This window comes from Triplophysa rosa, linkage group LG9, assembly GCF_024868665.1.
Source record: "Triplophysa rosa linkage group LG9, Trosa_1v2, whole genome shotgun sequence".
Lineage (NCBI taxonomy): Eukaryota > Metazoa > Chordata > Actinopteri > Cypriniformes > Nemacheilidae > Triplophysa > Triplophysa rosa.
Genome location: NC_079898.1, coordinates 26,035,859 through 26,055,778, shown reverse-complemented (window position 1 = coordinate 26,055,778; position 19,920 = coordinate 26,035,859). Strand labels below are relative to the sequence as shown.

The 19,920-nt window shown below is 39.3% G+C and overlaps 1 protein-coding gene across 1 annotated transcript; it reads right to left on the bottom strand.

Annotated features, from left to right (window-relative positions):
* Positions 1–359: 359 nt before the first annotated feature.
* lhcgr (luteinizing hormone/choriogonadotropin receptor) lies at positions 360–18,848 on the bottom strand. The gene is made up of 11 exons (XM_057342974.1): positions 18,602–18,848; positions 10,926–10,997; positions 10,033–10,107; positions 9,809–9,883; positions 5,251–5,325; positions 4,876–4,953; positions 3,829–3,897; positions 3,679–3,753; positions 3,422–3,607; positions 3,079–3,147; positions 360–2,311 (listed from the first exon to the last, which is right to left on the bottom strand). Exons 1-11 carry the CDS (start codon positions 18,751–18,753, stop codon positions 1,099–1,101), a joined length of 2,139 nt encoding a protein of 712 aa, XP_057198957.1. The 5' UTR covers positions 18,754–18,848; the 3' UTR covers positions 360–1,098.
* Positions 18,849–19,920: the final 1,072 nt, after the last annotated feature.

The window sequence follows — 19,920 nt, the reverse complement described above, 5'->3', positions numbered from 1 at the left end:
ATTATGTCTGAAAATTTTATTTATTTACTTATTTATCTAGCCTATTCAAAATACCTGCTGATTGTATTTGTAATTCTTTAAAACAAATTAAAATATATAAAATAAGTTTCATTCCTATTTCAGCCTTGAAATGAAAAGGATCGTGGCTTTTTTCTGGTCTTGTTGTTTTCTCAACAATTTTGTGTGAAGGAAGCTACTGATATAAAAAAAGACGCAAAAAAGTTTGTTTTACTTTGATTCATCCATTTTTAAAGTAATCGGGCTGCGATTCGATTTGCTCTGATCTTTTATTAGACTTCAAGTAACTGTACACGATTCATGAATGAGGAATAAAAAAAGATGTTGACCTGGAGCTGACGGTGCACATACCGAAAACTGACCACAGTGTGGCGCACTTTTATACTATAAAACAGACCGGAACCATTTCTGTAAACATCAGTGATAATTAAAGTTACAAAACTTTAATAAGTTATCCCTTTTAGATTTACAAAAGTTGCCTCGCAAACAACAAACATTCAAAAACAACAATCCTTAAATGACCATTATTTTCACAATTAAATTGCAATCAACAAATGGAATTCGGTTCAACATGGAATGTTATTTACACAGTATTCAGCTACAATAAATTATTTTAGACCAAAATGCACGTTATAGCTTGTAAAAAGCACATTTTAGCTTGACCAAAAATTGATTTAAAACCAGAATGATGCTTCTCACTTTTCCAGGTATTATGTGCAACAATGTAAGACCTTGTAAAACTGTGACATAATGTAGACATCATCTACAGCATCTATGATGCATTTTACCCATTAACAAAAGCCATTTTGTGCATCTTCAATACCCTGATACCCCGATTCTCTCTGAAAACACCTGCTCATCTTCTGAATTACAAGTCAATGCCTTGTGAGATATGAGAGAAAATGAGGCACATTGTCCTCTGAAACCATCATCTTGCTCTTTCACAGTCTCAAGGGAAGAGCCAGAAAAACTTGGCTCTTAAAATGCCCCATAAAAATATAATACAACGATAAATTAAGAGTCTAAGCTCATGACCTCGCGATGGTCACAAGAAATGTTTGTGTAGCGTTTGTTCTAGACTCATTGCAGCTGGGATCGCGGTGCCACATGAGGGAACGTGGACATCCACACGACAGCTCGAGGGGCTTTGGTGTTGGATCCAGAACTGCTTTTGCTTCTGTTAATGTTCTCCGAGCAGTACGCCTTCATCCGGTACAAGTTAGCTTTGCTCTCACAGCAGCCCATGGAACTCAGGAGAATACAGGCGTCTTTCCTGAACGCCCGGGTGAAAATGGCATAGAGGAATGGGTTGGCGCAGGAGTTGATGGGGTAGAAGAGCACCAGGAGGATCTTGGAGTTGGTCACGGTGATGAGAGGGACCTTGAAGGCGGCGGAGATGGCGAAAAACGAGATGGGCGCCATGCACAGAAAGTCAGTGAAGATGAGCACGGCCATGCGTTTGGCGATCTTGGCGTCGGCGGCACGACCCGGGAACTCCGGGTTGCGCACGGCGGAGTAAATGCACACGTAGCAGCTGCAAATCACCAGGAAAGCTCCCACATTGAAGAGAAGCAGGAGTATGACATACGCCTGGGATAAAGGAGTCTCGATGTCCATCGGCAAACACATGCTGACTTTATTGTAGTTGCTTACACCCATCAGGGGGAGCAGCGCCATGCCGAGACAGAGCAGCCATCCGACCACCATGATAACCGAAGCGTGACTCAGGCCCAAGCGTCTCTCCAGCCTCAGAGCGTGAGTTATGGTGTGCCAGCGCTCCACGGTAATGGAGGACAGCGTGTAGACGGACAGCTCGCCACCGAACACCGACAGGAACCCGGCGATGCCACACCCCACTCCCGTTTGCCACTCGATGGCGTGCTGACTGTAGTGCCCGCGGGTGCTGAGGTCCACGGCGGCGATCATGAGGAGATACACGCCGATGCAGAGGTCAGCGAAGGCCAGGTGGCACATGAGGAACCTCGGGACGGTCAGCTTGCAGCGACTCGTAAACATCACGAGCAACACGGTCAGGTTGCCCGCAATGGCCAAGACATTGATGAACCAAATGGCCACCCTCAAGAACCCGAAACCAGCGATGTCCTCGCAGGGGTTGAAGGCGTCCGCCTCAGGGCTACACTGGAGGGGCGGTCTGCGCTGACACAAGTCTAGCTCTGGGTAATGAAAGTCCACACTTCCAAAAGTTTCCTCAGCCGATACGGATCCAGCCACGTCAGATGGAAGCGGATCGTCCGCCATGACGAAGCCACCCGACACGGTGTCAGACGAGCTCCTGAAAATCAACAGAGACGTGTGAAGTGGTGAGGATCTCTCTGATGACTCTAATGCAGAGAGCGGGGTCAAATCAAATTCAGAATGAGCTTTCTTTTTTTATTTGAGCTTGGAATTTAAACTGGTCGTGCTGTACAGATCTGGAGATTGACAGTAAGAACGATCACGAATTTGACCTTTGCTGAACAAAACCACAAAACGTTCAATGCATTCGTCTCAGATTTTTATCAAGATACTGACATAACAGGATCTATTTCAATCATCGAGTTGAACAGACATAATAAATAAACGTTTATGTGAAATTTGAGGTCATATTCCCAATTCTGAAAAGATTTTTCACTACCGGTAACTGAAGTTTTTTCATTGTAAAAGTATTCATTATATCACCTGCAAAATATATTGGATTACATTTATGAATGTATTAATTATTAGACTCAATGAAATGAAAAATTGCAAAATGAATACAAATGGTGATAATAATATGATTTTAAATATAATAATTCCACTTCTTTCATTCTTTCTGCTGTTTTTAATTTTCAAGAATAATCAAATAATTTCGGCAGGGGTGCGTTATTTTATCTTACAACTAATTTAAACGAAATGAAACACCTATTTTGATAAGTTGAAGTATTTTAATTAATTTATATAAAAAAATAAACTTGTCACTTATAATTTTAGGTGGAAAATAGATCTCAATTCAACTTCAGGAAGTTGCAGCGTTTTCAAATCGATCCCAAATTGGTTTTTAAAAACCTTGAAAGCTCTTACCTAGCTGACGGATTGTGGTCACCACAGTTTGAAGATCCATTTCTCGTTCCAGCAATAACGGACCCCTCCCTGTAAGCGGATGAGAGCGAGAGACACACAAATGTCATGGTTCAAAGAGAGTGTTTCAAAAAAAGCATGAAGCCACTTATACTGATGTTCCTCTGCTTTGACTTCAGCAATCAAACATAAACGTCAAGTGTCGTTACTGGAACCCCGCTGATGGTCTCATTACATTAAAGCTTTCCATGACGTCCGCTCGGGGAGAATTGCCGAGGTGTTCCTATTCAAACGGATGCGGAAGAAGACTTGATGAAGTGTTATATGAATTGACATGTAGTGTCACCTGTTGGAGTCCCAGCTGAGCAGCGCGCAACAGTGGCTGGGATACGTCAGGTGCGCTTCTCTCAAGCTCTTTAACCCCTTCAGCAGAGGCAATCTCTTTAGGGCGAACGCTAAACGGGCCACCAGCATCAGCACGTCTTCTAGACCATGAGAGGGCAGCGTCTCCAATGGCGTGGATGACACGTCACTGATGGACAACAGAGAGTCAGCGTGTACTGCTTAATATTCTGTAGAAATAGTTGGTAAAACACTACTTACAGTACAGTAGGACCAAAAGATCTTTTGAAAGCGTCCTCGTGGATGACACGTAGATCTTTGTTGTTTTTTAATACCCTGTGAAACAAACATTTTTGTTGTGATTATTTGTGAAATGGTTGCATTATTTAAAATAGTATCACTAATATTTACAGCTTATCTATGCTGGTTCCGTTGAAGGCATGGCTCTCAATTTCTCTGAATCCATTGTTAAAGAGATTCCTGTAAAAGGAAAAGTTCATGAGCTGGTTATCACTTTGCATTAAACTAAAATATATACAGAATTGTTTGGGTTAAAAACGTTGACCTAACACAGCACCGATAACACACACAAGTATGTAAACCAAAGACAAACTGTTTGTGATTACAGACTGGACAATCTTGTTTCCATACAGATACAGAGATTGAAGGTCTTTACGTCTTTATTTATGTAGACAAATCAAAACATTTTGATTGACAGCTTTATCATTAAGAAACAATGACCATAACAGAGGTGTAACCTCATAGAATAGAGGAGAGAGGGCTGAACATATTCCATCCTTATGTCCTTTCAAAACACAACACAGTCTTATGACATTGTCACTGTAATCTATTCATTCTTGTTCATGGACACGAATTTGCCCCTTTTTTCGTGTCAGTCAGCACGACTTTCAATCTAACGCATTTTAATACGCGGTATCTTTCATATGTATAAATATACAGTATATCTACGCAATCTGATGGGAATTCATACCTATTTTACAAGGTGGCTCATTCGTACGTTTTGTTATGATTTGACGTCAGGTTTAGGGGCGGGGTTAGGGGAGCCATTTATCGTTGCTTTGCCACCTCGTATAACTCACGTTTTCAGCTAAATTACCCTTTGCAGCTGTGATTTAAGGGTTTGGGGTAAGTTAAGGTGTTGGTAAGCCACCTCCTAAAATATGTACGACTTTTTTGATATCATGTTTTAAAAATATAAATGAACATACACACGCAGTCTGTGTATTAAAAATCGCGCTGAAAGGTGGAAATTCGTGTCCATAAACACGAATAAGTAGATTCCAAATGTCGTGCCAATGCCATGAACTGCCTTGAGACGGGGTTGCAAAACAATATTGGTAGTAATCTGAATATTTGGGGGTACACGTGTGTTCCTCAATGCTAGCAGAGGTTACAACTCTGATTCATAACATCTGATTTATGAGACTCTGTACATACATTGTTGTGTATTCACTTGTCATTCCGATGAAAGCGTTTGCTGGGATTGAACGAAGGTGGAGATTATCACAAATATCCCTGTAAAGGACAAAATCACTTTAGTATTTTAAACAGTCAAACATTTTCCTCTTACACAAAACACACAACTCGACAATTACTTTGTCTGTGTATCTCCATCTCTTACAAATATACACTCCACAGCCGGCATTCTAACGTACATGTCTATGAAAGTGTGTTTATGTCTACTTCATAACAACCTATAATCTAGCACCTAAAAACAGCACATGCTCAAATATACTATTATTTTTCTGTCATTCAATCTCACTCACATCTTTCAACCAGATCAATGAAATAGCAGCCGCAGGGTAAACTCACAGTATGAAATGGGACTCCAGGGAGGAGATGGAGGTCAGATCAGGAAAAACAGTGATGCCCGTGTTGGAAATGCTCCTGTGAAATTGAAAAGCAATCTAACTTGAGTCTGGAGCCCGAGACTTAAACATAACCCACAAAAAAAGAGGCTGCATTCTTTTGAACGGTTTTATATTCCGCCCCAAAAAATGTACAGTATACTAATAGGACTTTGAAGTGTCTCTGGCTTTGGTCAGAAGATGATTTCATACTTGATAACCTCCAAATAGTGGCCAGAGGAAATTCTGTTAAGGATTTTTGGACAGGAAAACTGTACCAAATAAATTATTGCATCTAATTCACTATTAACATTAATTCAAACATTTCCCATCCAAGTCATAAAACCTTTTTTTAGGTGCACTGCATGCTATCCACATTTCTCTGTACTCCAACTAAAAAAAATTTTCATGTAACATTTATTACTGCTAAAAGAGAGGCATGACCCAAGTGCGAGCCCATACATTTATTAAATCCACAAGAGAGGAATCAAAGATCACAGGGAAAACCAGACCCCACAAACAACCGAGATGAAAAACAACCAACAAAGACTGAAAAGACACACAGGAATATACACCATTTTATCGGACGCACTCGCCGGGACTGCGGTTAACTTCCGGTCTTTGGCTAGTGTCTAATAGAGAGGCTCAGAGATGACGTATTTTTGTAGGCTAACCCGGAAGTAAGCACCGCGCTGGTTCCCTCGACCGAAAGCATTTTCCCCATAGACTTTTGTAAGATCGCAAAAAATAAGCTCTGTGATTAACAAAGGTTTATGATGTTTACACGTCTTGTCTATCAAGATAATCTTTACAAATGAACAAAACATTTGTTACCTTTGAAATACAATCGGCAGAAGTAAAAAGCTAACACGATGCTTTAAACAGACTACACTTAAGGTCGCTCGATATCGCACCAAGCCTCCGACAACTCTTTCAAACTTTATTAAAAATGTGTTCCCTGGTGAGTACTTACTCGGTGAATGAATCCGCATCTACGTTTAAAGAGATTTGTGCCCATGATGCATTATTTGTGAGCTTTATATGCGCGCCAAAGGAAGTAGTCGCTTTTAGCAACTTGTTAGCAACCGCCGTTTTTAAGACACGACAAGGCTTTAAAAAATCACAAGCGGGTTATATCAGGTGTGTTTTATGTCAGAATAAAATATGAAAAATTTAGGGGTTTTGATAACCACAGACCTTATTTCGGGCGATTTACCCTTTAAAAAATGTAGCGGCTATTTGCACTAAGTGTAAATAGTAGTAAGTTCTGTTTACACTAAGTGAAAATAGCAGCATTTCTTAGCGATATGCTATTTGCACTAACCAAAAATAGCTGTAGGGCCTATTTTCTTTGGATTAAGTAGAAATAGTAGTTAGATGCTTTTTACTTATAAATAGTGGCAGATAACGTTACTATTTGCACCTCAGTATTGTTGTGCATTAAACATTATGTAATAATAGCAGACAGTAACCATTATATTTATAAAAAATATTAAAATGATGGCAATTTATTGAGATATTAAAGCCCTATACCTACCCCTAACCTTACCCTAAACCTAAAGTTTATGAATAAAAATGAATTTTAAGTCTTAAATCAATTTTATTGAAAACAAATGCCTTTATGATCTGTAAAGTAATAAAAAAGGTTAAAGAAGGTTTTCAGCAGGATTAGAACCCCGGTCTCCCATGCCGCACTATCCAGACTTTACACTTTAAGCCACTCAAGTCACTATTTGAAATTTACATTTACGCATTTGGCAGACGCTTTTATCCAAAGCGACTTACATTGCATTATCCTATACATTTGTTTCTTAGTATGTGCAATCCCTGGGATCCAACCCACGACCTTGGCGTTGTTAGCACCATGCTCTTAGCGGAGCTAGTATAAATAGTCTCTGCCAACAAGGCGGGCTATTTGTACTCAGTGTAAATACTACGATTAAAAAAACCCAGACTTTGGGGCGATGGAACCGGAAGTCTTAAAATGCTAACTCGCTACCGGGTTTTGCATACAAAAATACGTCATCTGTGCAGCTCCCTATGGACCTTTTTCACGTTTCCGGGTTTCTCAGCAGCGGAAGTTGTCATAGTTGGGTAAACTTCCACAGCGGTGAATGGGAGACTAACACAAATGTATTGTTTGCATTCTCATTTGCTCGAATAGCAAAAGAAAAACTCAACGATAGTGTTTTCAATACTTTTAACAAAATAAAAATTAGAGATAGGGAGAGTCTGATAACGGCAGTCAAAAGAGAGAATGATGTCAAATTTACTGTGACTTTCATAGACACTGTATAAGAAACACCCTTGCATTAGCGTTAACTAGTTTTTTGTAATTTGATGCAAAGGTAATATAATAGAAAGTATAGTGTTATAAACGTACGTACATATATATATTTTTAGAAAAAGGATTTACGATGCTGATGACCGTTGAATGGGTCATCATCACAGTGTTGAGAAAAAGGTTCATAACTATTTATATTTTATTTAGTTTGTAATATTAGTATATATTTTAATATTTTGTTTTATTATTTTATTGTATAATAACGGTATTAAATAAAAGATTTGTTGAATTTTGTTTTATGTTCATTTTATTAAATACATTTTGTTGTCTAATTGTTGAATGGGTCCTGCAGTTTGGTCTGTATGGTACACTGACATCTAGCGGTTGAGCTTGGTATCGCAGTCTAAATTCAAAATATTGGAGAGAAAGTTTAACCAAGTAAATTTTATGTTCTTTTGCTTGTTATCAGAAATAATCTACAGGACTCTATTGTTTGCAAATGTGTACCGGAAGTTAAGGGCAGTCCCCGAACGAGCGCATGCGCAGCAACGATTGTTTATGTTGTCACTTTGAAACCGTCTATATACTCACCCCCCCCCCCTTTTTTTATTAGAACAAAATTTGCTTAAACCATTTAAGTATAATGAACATCGGATGACATCAAAATGAACAATAAATAAATAAATAAATAAAGTATTTAAAATCACATAAAAATATTTACTTTGGGAATTATTAAAGAACATTTGCATTTGTAAATAAAATTTTGGGCCAATAAAACCTTCCCTAAATATTCCAAATTATGATTACAATGGGAGATATAACATAATACATCACACATTGCTAAATTAAAGTAAAATCCCAAATTTTAAATAAGGAATTTTGTCAGGTCAGACCAAAAATCCTTGACAAGGGGATGTGAAAACCGTCTATATACTAATGGACTACTTGCACGTAGCCTCGTGATGTACTTCCGACTTGAAATCGTACGGCTCACTAGGTTCCGGTTATATTTATTAACTATGGGCTGTTGCTCCCTGTGAAACCTAAACGCTTAAATATACGACTTATACGTACAGTACATATCAATTTTGCGCAGTTAATGTATTTATTTGGCATTAAATCTGCTCTATCTGAACGTTGCTATTTTTAAAATACTCATATTTTTAAATACTTTGCAATGTGAATGAATGTCTAATTAATTGAAAATCCACATCATTGAATGGTGTCATTTTATTGTCGTTAAAATGTATGAAATATACTCTATGAATGAGACTAAACCGTTAGGAAACAGCGTTTAGGAAAGCGATGGAGTGCATACAACGGCTTTATTATTCAGCAGATGAGTTTACGTTTATAAAACATATTAGGAGGTGAACTTCTGCTAAGTAAAGATCTGTCATAAAGACCCACATTAAAGCATGCTAACATCACAAACAGGATTTTTTGTTTTTAATTAAGTGACCGCCGTAAAACTAGAAATAATCTACCATGATCTCCGCATGTAGATACGCTTAACACTAGGGATGTAACGATTCACTCAGCTCACGATGCGATGCGAGTCTCACGATGCGATTTATTCACGATTTACTCACGATTTATTTTTACAAAATGAGTTGAAACAAATTAGAAATGAACAACTTCCCTTGCATTATTTCTTAAATGCTTCACGTTTCTTTGTATAATAAAATAATGTTTTATTTAAAATAACAAAACTAAACTGCAATTTTATAACAAATTAATAATAGAAAAAGTCTCTTTAATATAAACAAACTAATACTGTATGAGCTTTTCTTGGATTTTTTTGCATTTAAGAAATATCAGAAAGTCCACGTTTAGATTTGCAGTGAAAATAGCGGCCCCTGCTGTTCAAAAAATGTATTGCGATTCAGTTCGCACCTCAACCGATTTGAATCGTCACTCATTATAACCGATTTTCAGCCGGCTCACGGTGAATCATTACATCCCTACTTAACACTGTTACCGGAAATGACTGAGCCGCATTGAGGAGAAGACACAGGTGTAGACAAGAACTACGTCACGGACACAGAACTACAACAGGAAGAGGAAGTGACATAAACAAGAGGAGCACAGAACAAGACTAGGCAAGCAACATAACGTGACAAAAATAATATAATAATATTAAAATATGAATAGTAAAATTGTCTAGAGGAACAGTTTCAGATTTGTGATTTTGTAGAAAAATAGCAGAATAGGTAGAATGAGAAAATAGGTTGCTCACAGATATCTTAGCTTGGGCAGGTGATTGAACGCCATCTGATGGATGTGAACCAGGCTCCGTGTGTTCTGGATTGAGCTGTGACACAAATTCTTGTATGAGAAATTGCAAACAAATGGTACGTTACTGTGAAAAGAGTCTGTGGGGCAAGCATCTGTTCATCACACGCATGGAAATCAAACCTATGATCCCTGAATTGTTTGTTTTATCCTCGAGTGGGTTCTTACATTTCAGAGACATTCAGAAGGTTGTTGAAGGCTTCTGTCTCTATGGATTCCACCGAGGTGCTCTGGGAGATTTCACTGGAACAAAAAAACCTGAATGTTAGATTGCAGTAGATTGTGGAGGATGCACTCCCTTAAAACCTCCTGAAGGCAGAACATTATGAGGGATCATGCAAAACACCTAGTAAAAATTCATCCCAAAGTTTGTTTTTTACCTCAAATAATGATGTCTTCACGAGACATATTTTACATTTATGTTCAAATGGATTGCACACACAAATTTAGTGCTCGTAAATACCGAAATATTCGAACATCATCCGCTTGTCTGTATCCATCCTCAAACTGCATCATATTCATTGTCTTATTGGATCTTTTTGTTAGTTTGTTTATGATGTGGTCATATCATAAAAAAGGATTTAAAAAGGTGACTCTCAATATGGACCTTCGAACATATATAGTCAACATATATCAAAAGCATATATTAGCCAATATATTTATTGTCATATTTTGAGGAAAAAAAGATGCTGACAACCGAAATTCAGCTCGAGAGAAAAAGATTCACCCCTAAGTGCAGTGCATTCTTCTAAGTGTGATATTAAAACTGTCATTGACAATATACTGCTTCTTTAAAAGCGAGCTATTTATGCAAAAGAATAATCTATTCTGTGCGAGCGTTCAGACTGTTCGTCCTAACTCACATGTCCTGGCACTTTTCAAAGAGGATTCATGGAAAATTTGGCACGGGAAGCTCTTTGTGCTCGGCGCATTTTTGAAAAGGGAGTCGACATCAAAAGATTTTCTCCAGCGACCACGTGATGTGGAGAGGGATGACGTTTCCCATCATGCAAAAAAAAAGCTTAGCTGTGGACGTTTTTCACAAAACAATAACTACTCACATTCGTTTGACTCCTTTCAGGCCGTCGAAGCTGCGACTGCTGATGGTTGTCAGTGAGATGTAGTTCAGAACTCTGAAATGAGAAGATGCACAGAATGAATTCAATGTATGTCAACTGTGCAAAACTCACTTCTGCAGCAGTTGTATGCTGTTTTTGGTTTCTTTTGGTGAAGAAACGAATGCTTTCGACACAGATATTTTCGCAAAATCTCATGTAAAACATGTTCGATCAAAACCACGATGTCAAACCTCTTTTTAATAAGCTGCACATGTGAGGTCTTTCACGATCAAACCACACACACTCTATTACTGCAGAAGTCAGACAGAGGACGTTTGAAAGAAAGAAAATTTACAGCCACATCAAACAACTGAGAAATACACGCAATAAATCGAATCGAGATAACATCATTTACATTTATGTGTTTGCCAGACACTTTTATCGGATGCAAGTATTTGATGGACGCTTGAACCCTTGACCTTGGCGTTGCTAGCGCAATGTTCTCTCTACAGGGACATCACAGATTTTTACAATACATAGCCAACAATTTAAAAGGATTATACAGAAAGTAAGTAGATATTTGGTTAGTGAGGTTTTGTTCTGCACAAAGTGTGTGGCTTAAATGTCTGATAAGCGTCAAGGAGGTTTACGTCAACAAATCATAACCACCCGGAGACAGAAGAGATAAAAGCTCATCCAGCCAGACAATGACCTCCATTCCACTGCTATTCATGAAAGCCATATGGGACTTTTGAAGATGTCTATAATCAAGTGTAGTCTTAAAACAGTACAAACTTTTCACCAGAATCACAGAGGAGAATGTTTCATTTAACCATCAGTCTCAGATGCTTCTCCTAAAATTGTTGAGGAGAAAATAAAACAAACAAGACGATTGTTTAAATCCATGAAGAGTATGGAGGTGTAAACTGAATCAAAGGTCAAATAATCTGGATTTGGGTACATTTGATGAGCAATGTTTGAGTTCATATTGAGATCTTCAATAATATTGACTTTTGATTGCAGACTTGACAAATCTGAGCTCAGACATTGTTGACATCTCTTCTGAGACATTTGTGAGATTTCTGACTCTTTTTCTAAGGAGAAATATCTGAGACGCAGATGAGACTTAAAAATTCCATTTGCTCTCCATTTAATCTCATTGATGTGTATCAGAAATCATTGAGAGTTTAAAGACATTGTGACTGAAAATAAACCACCTTGAATTTTTTAAACGACAATCATATCTTGATCACTCTTGATCTCGACCTAACTTCTCCAGACACTACCCGTGCTTCCCCACTGGTCACATTCCGGTGCAACCTACGATCACTCTCTCCCTGCCGCTTATCCTGTTCGGTCTCCGCTACGCTCCCTCCCTCTGAACACCTCTCTCTCTTGGATACTAACAGTGCCACCGACACTCTTTGCTCCACACTAACCTCCTGAAGACAACCTATGCCCTCTAACATCTAGGCCATCTCGTGCATCCCCTTCTGCCCCCTGGTTATCTGATGTTCTCCGTTCCCCTCTTTCTCTTTCCGATCTCAAGATGATGTCTCCAAGGTCATGTCTTCTAACCACCCAACTACCTGCCCGCTAGATCCCATCCCCACTCATCTCCTCCAGGCCATCTCTCCATCGGTTGTTCCAACTCTGACCCACATTATCAACTCGTCTCTCACCACTGGTACATTTCCCACAGTCTTCAAAGAGGCCCGTATTACCCCACTACTGAAGAAACCCACTCTTAATCCTGCACTGTTAGAGAACTACAGACCGGTATCACTCCTCCAATTCATTGCTAAAACTCTTGACTCATCCCTCTAACCCTCTAACTCATCTGTACTTATCCTACTGGATCTGTCTGCTGCCTTTGACACCGTTAACCACCACATACTCCTGTCGACCCACAAGGCTATGGGTGTCTCTGGAGTGGTGCTACAATAGTTCAGGTCTTACCTCACAGGTAGGTCATTTAGAGTATCCTGGAGAGGAGAGGTCTCTGAGTCCCAACATCTGGACACAGGGGTGCCTCAGGGCTCAGTGCTTGGGCCGTTGCTATTTTCTATATACATGACATCCCTAGGCTCTGTCATTCGGAAACATGGCTTTTCCTATCACTGCTATGCGAATGACACACAACTCCACCTGTCATTTCAGCCTGACGATCCGACTGTTTCTGCACGCATTTCAGCATGCCTAGCCAACATCTCGCTCTGGATGAACGACCATCACCTGCAGCTGAACCTTGCTAAAACAGAACTGCTTGTAATCCCGGCCGACACAAAGATTCATGACAACTTCTCCATTCAACTGGGCTCATCAACTATCACATCTTCCAGAACGGCCAGAAACTTGGGAGTGGTGATCGACGATCGTCTTAACTTCACTGATCAGGTTGCCAGCACCACCCGGTCCTGTAGATTCATCCTCTACAATATTAGGAAAATTAGACCTTTCCTATGCAAGCATGCTACGCAAGTCCTAGTCCAGGCTCTTGTTCTGTCCAGACTGGACTACTGCAATGCGCTATAGGCTGGACTTCCAGCTTGCACAACCAAACCTCTACAGATGATCCAGAATGCAGCGACAAGAGTGGTCTTCAATGAACTGAAGAGAGCGCACGTCACTCCTCTCTTCACTAAGTTACATTGGCTCCCTATAGTCGTCCGAATCAAATTCAAGACTCTGCTCCTGGCCTACTAGACCACCGCTGATTTGGCACCCTCTTATCTTCACTCGCTAATGCAGACTTATATACCCGCCAGATCCCTACGCTCTGCAAACGAACGATGTCTTGTGGTGCCATCCCAAAAAGGTAAAAAATCTCTCTCACGTACCTTCTCGGGATCGGTTCCACATTTGTGGAATGATCTGCCCGCTGCTACAAGATCAGCAGATTCTTTAGCCATCTTTAAGAACCGTCTGAAAACACACCTCTTCCGTCAACACCTGACTGATCAGTTCTGACTTCTATCTCTTTTCTACTCTTTCAAAAAAAAAAACTTAGCTCTGTATACTGTGGGAGGCTATATGAGACCAGTTTTCTTTTATTGCACTTATGCTTTTTGTTGTCCTTATGTTGTTCCAATTGCTTCCATTGTTTCCCTCATCTGTAGTCATTTTGGATAAAAGCGTCTGCTAAATGACTAAATGTAAATGTATTTTTAGGACGCAGTAATTACATCACATTATGTCTCAGGAGTCTCAGCCCTGCTTCATCTAACAGTTAGAAACCTTTGCACTCAGTTAATTGTCACTCCATTTGATTTGGAGAGAGGGTCACCATGCTCTCAGGGTATGTAATTGTGAAGCGCTGTTTGATTCATCTCTGGCGTTGCAGCTCTGATGATGTGAGAATAGACTCTTGTTAGCACGTTGGAGAAGAGGCTGTCAAAATTGCAGCCCTCCGTTGTACTGAGCTCACGCGCATTATATAAAGGGGTCTTCTGAACAAACACGCATACAGTGACCCTAAAACATGTTTGGATATTTAAACTAAAAATAAACAAACGCACACTTCACATACCGGTGTGTCCAAATACAGTTTAACCCTAATTTCAAGTAGATTTTTAAGTATACTTTATGTATGCTAATGTCAATGAACTACTAGCAGTATGCTTGTAAGTGTACTACATGTATTTCAGTACTACTTTGCACTAAACTGGCCCACTTTTTTGTTTATAAAAGTATGCAACTATATATAACAAGTAAACTTATAGGTTAAATGAAAGTTAACTAGTGCAATATTTTAGTTTATGAAAGTACACTTAGAAGTACTGTATACTCACAGTAAACTATTAGTCTAGTAGTTTTTAGAAGAGTTCTTCAAGTGAACTTAGCATCATGCTTAAAGTTTAAAGGCCCAGTGAAATCAAAATGAAAGTTTATTCCCATTTAGAAGATATAAGCGTTCAAAACTGACAGTCTGGCACGTGCGCTCAAAAAAATCTAGAAAATCCATGACATCACACTAAACTTCAGCCTCTCGTCAAAGTCCTCGTCCAATCAAATCCGCTTTAGAACCTGAAGAGTCCCGCCCCCTTCACTATGACAGCTACAGAAGTGGCGCCTCATATCAGCCACTTGTTCGCACATTTATTATGTCCTACATGGGGAATGACGCATAATGCACTAAATGGGAGATAGGGGATGATCCAGACAGTGTTACCATTAAAGTCGCAGTGAAATTAAAAATGACAATTCTTATTTTTTCATGAAATTTTGCAGCGTTTATAGTAAATAGTTTATCAATGTGGGTCATTTTCTTTTTAAAATTCATGCGCCCTCATAATCTTCAGTTAGAATCTGAAAATGCACTCCCGCCCAGAAATGATGATCCATTTCAAATGATGTAAATTTGATGGCTTGGGCGGAGCATCCGTTAACTCCTCCCCTTCAACTGTCAGTCTGCTGCTAGTTTCATTTCAAAATGCAACAGCTGTTTTTTACATCCAATCAATTTGCTGTAAAAAACGCAAGCCACGTCCACTAATATTCTACTTTGAAATTCCTTTTCACTCGGAAATGCGTCAGAATACGGAAGTAAAACGATCGCAACTTCTGGTTCACGGGGACTAATTTTGCATTAGTGTCCCGCGTGCGGTTGCACGTGAGTGTCCTCTGGTTCAGAGACACGATACCACAAAGCTGATCGTATGCGCCGATCATACGCGCAAATCTGCTGAGAAAACAAAACGTATCTCACCCGTTTCAAGTCTACACAGAATGTTGTATGTTAAGGCTATATGGAAGAGATCGGACATCGCAGCCTTGATGAGTAATGGCAAGCTAACACTACGTGATTTTTGGTTGGATTTTTCTGTCGTGGACAGATTTCTAAGGTCTGCGACAAAACCTCCGGATCGCAACCAAATCGGTGCTCGCTTCGGTCGCAGAAGCTCGTTAAGTATAAGCAGGTGTGCAATCTGGACCTGTCTCGACCTATCCCAGACGCTACAATATTTTCAAACCTGTTTGATATTATCGCCAAGTGATCTCGTTGTGTGTGACACTGTGGAACTAATCCAGCCAATCACAGCATTGTGTTGTGTAGTGTGCGTGCTGCTACAACAAGATGAAGGATGACAAGAAACCTTATAGTGTAGCAGTCCCGTAGTGTCAGCTCGAATGCTGCGCGTTCCAAGGCATTGCAGTTGGGCTTTAAGCATGCTTGGGTGTCATTTTATTTCTGAGAAGCAGGCTGGAAGTATGCTTTCTTATTTATAGTTTAAAAGAAGTATACTACTTGCACACTTGAAGGCCACTTTAAAAGTAACTATACTTACATTTATGCATATGGCTGATGCTTTTATCAAAACCGACCCAACTGACAAGTGCATTCAAGCTATACATTTTTTCCAGTATGCATGCTTACTGAAATTGAACCAATGAAATTTAAAATGCTACAAATCTCCGCTTAATGAGCGTCAGGAACATTAACACTTGTATTTGCAATCATCACGCACCCCCAAAATGAAAATCAACTTACGAGACATTAAAACACAAAGAGGAAGGCGTTAGTGATTACATTCAGAATGGGTTTTCATATTTTAAGGACGTTGCTCATTTATCTGATGACCTTGATTGCACTGAACTCTTATCAGGATTCAAGGTTTCACGAGTAACAGAGGAAGGAGATGATTTTAGGAGCTCAAGGACACGAAACACCGGCGCTCTTAACGCTCAACACAGCGGGCGGTGTGGCTGAATCAAGAGTCAGTCAGACGTTCATTTTCAGCAAAAACTGCTTGACCTGTCTATTACGGATACTTTTCACAAGCTCGTCACATGTCAACAACTCCTCTACTGCTTTTTTAGAAACGGCAGAGGTGTCACGCGTAAGCAGGACTATAATGAGAAACATCATGACTGTTCCTCGGCAGGACTGAGAGCTTTAGTGCCGATTCAAAGAAAACTACCAGCTTGTGGTGATAAAACTATATACTCTGTATACTGTGATAAGAAAACGTTCCCTAATGTTGTTGTTTTTTTCCACTGGAACTAATAAATTGTGTTTTTTTAAGATCGAAATTTGGTGAATTGATTAACCTTGGTCACGCACATTAAGTGTTAGTCACATTCCAACTGTGACTGAGTTTCAATGTTCTGAATCACTGCACAAGCCACACCATGAATAATAAAGGAAACTATACTGTTTCTCTCTTAACAAACAGAATCAAAATTATATAAATATAAAAAGCGAAACGGTTATGCCGCCGTGAAAAGAGCACTGGGTTAAACAGACAAACATCAACAGTGATGAAGAGTTCATTTGACAATATTTATACATTTGTGGACAACGTTTATATACATCCGAACACGTTAAACGATGACATGTGTTTAGGCTTGGAGTGTGATTATTTATGAAACACAGTCGCAGATAAGCAAATCTGTTATCTCTTTTAGATTGCTTTTGGGATTTTGTTGTATTGTTCCTCGAGGAAGAGACAAACATGCAGAACTACACAGATACACAATACAGTATTTATGAATGAATTCTGTCTGTCCTACAAGAGAAGGGGACATAACTTTCCACTGTATATCACACACCTCACACGCTTAGCTTTGCTTCACTGCGAAAAAAGAAAACATTCACCAAAATTGAGCATTCACCATCAAAGACCAGAACTGTCCGTTTTCATTTCGATCACATTGTACTAGGAAACAGTCTCACGAAGGACTGAGCTGACTTGACAACTCGTGAGATTTGGGTGTGTGATTTAAGTGTTCACGGACATGATATTCAGGAGATGGGATTTCATTGTGAATCATTGGCAACAAATTTCATACAGTTCATAAATAATCAGCGTAACGGTGTAGAAATAAACCACTCACTCTCATGTCAAACCTGTATGACTATCTTCCTCCTGCAGAACACAGAAGAAGATACTTTAAAAACATAAAACCAAAAAAAAGAGTTTTTGTAGGTTATCTGAAATCAATAGCTAATCAAATGATTTTTATAAAGACACACTGTGGACTTCATGTGGATACAGTATATTTCAGATCAGAATTTCTCATTGGCCTGTGAATCACACTTTACAGGGTTGGATTATCAGTGTAATTAAATAGGCGAGTACTAATACTAATGAACGTAATGTACTGTACTTCATCTCTAATGAGCTATAATTGTGCGGATGCGTGTTGTTTCACATAGCTATAGAGACCGAGGCTGTTTTTAACATTATTATGTCTGTGAATCCTTCTCGGCTTCTAAAGCCACTATTGCTTAAGAAACACAGACTCATGTTGTCACGATATACAAGTCCCAATATTTGGAAATATGACATGCAAACGAATAGAAAGAGTCATATGAAAATCAAATAATTTGCCCCAACATGACACTTATGTAAAAGTGAAGTCCCTGTGAAGTCTGTTTTGTTATATATGAACTCTATACGAGTTCGACTCTCAAATGCAACACACAAAACCACTCCTGGAGAACACTTATGTTGACACTATGCTGTTGGACTTTTGTCTCGCAACCTAAGTTACTAAAAGCACTACGGCAACATATTTCCCATAACATACACTCTATACTATAATAGTGTTATCACATCAGCTAGAATTGTGCGTAATTACGCAGAGCGCGTTTGGCCACTGTACAACACATTGTTGAATCCGATATAGCTGATATATACAGTAAGATGCACGTGTTTATCTTTATCAGTACTTACAGTCTGCTGTGAGTCTTGGTCTTCATGCTCTCTGTGGCACTGTTGCAGCTGATGCTCTTCTGAGAACAGCGGCAGATCTCCGGACACACGAAACAAACCCCGCCGCAGAAAGGCATCAGAGGAGAAATGAGCAGCAGAAGAGATCTCCACATCGTCGTCGTTGGACAGTGGCACGTTCTTTAAACTCTCAAATCTTCTCTCTCCACTTGTCTCAGTATGGAGAGCGCGCGCTGGAGACCTCGGGATGTTGGACGGTAAACGTGTTTGGAGACGGGTGGAGAGCAGAGGGTTGACTACTACATCTACGAGAAATTACAATGAATGCGCTTCTCCCTTAACCAATGGAGACAGAGAGCGCGCACGCACACACACGCGGCACACACAAGGCATGAGTGCTTACACTTCAAAGCAACAAACATCATATTATGTCACAAAATAGATGGATGGATTTTTATGTTATGTCAAAAGCATGCAACAAAATATCTGTTATGTTTTTCTGAGGCCATGGTGACCTGAGTTAAACAGCCAATAAGTTATTTGCGTCTGCTCGGGCGCCTAGTTGTGCCATTGATAAGCAGGGGAGGGCCAATCTAACCTTGAAGAAATGAATTCTTAAAAAAACCTTTCGATTTCTCCCACTGTATGAAATGATACCATTATTGGCTGTTACGTGATATAATCTTACTTTCACACACGTACGCACGCACTCAAGCGCGCGCGCGCACACATATTCGGACAAATTATGGGATCCTCATACTTTCCCATTAATATCCCTGCTGGTTATAATGAGAATTGCATTGGTTTTAATGGAAACTATAATTCCCTGCTGAAAAAATCAATAGAAACCATTAAAGAAGTTATAATGGTTTTATTGGTTTTAAAGGGATTTGTATTGGTTTAAATGGAAACTGTAATGGTTCTACTGGTATGTGATGGATTCTATTGGTGGGATGTTAAATCCTACTGGAATAATGCCCAAAACACACTACAAAAAGGCATTTTGTAATGGTTTTAATGGAAAAAGCTAATGGTTCATAATGGTATTTTATTGTAAACCATTAGAATTTCTGTAATGGTTTCTGTTGGGGTTCTATTCCCTGCTGAAAAAAAACAATAGAAACCATTTAAAAAGTTATGGTTATAATGGTTTTAAAGGGATTTGTACTGGTTTTAATGGAAACTGTAATGGTTCTTACTGGTATGTGATGGATTCTACTAAATCCTATTGGAATAATGCCCAAAACACACTACAAAAAGCAATTTTGTAATGGTTTTAATGGATAAAGCTAATGGTTAATGGTATTTTAATGGAAACCATT

Coding starts and splice junctions, on each gene's coding strand:
- lhcgr (XM_057342974.1), bottom strand. CDS start 18,753: ATGTGGAGATCTCTTCTGCTGCTCATTTCTCCTCTGATGCCTTTCTGC. Junction 10,998..18,601: donor ACCAAGACTCACAGCAGACT/GTAAGTACTGAT, acceptor TTCTCATTTCAG/AGTTCTGAACTACATCTCAC. Junction 5,326..9,808: donor CTGCCCAAGCTAAGATATCT/GTGAGCAACCTA, acceptor TCAATTTCACAG/GAGCATTTCCAACACGGGCA.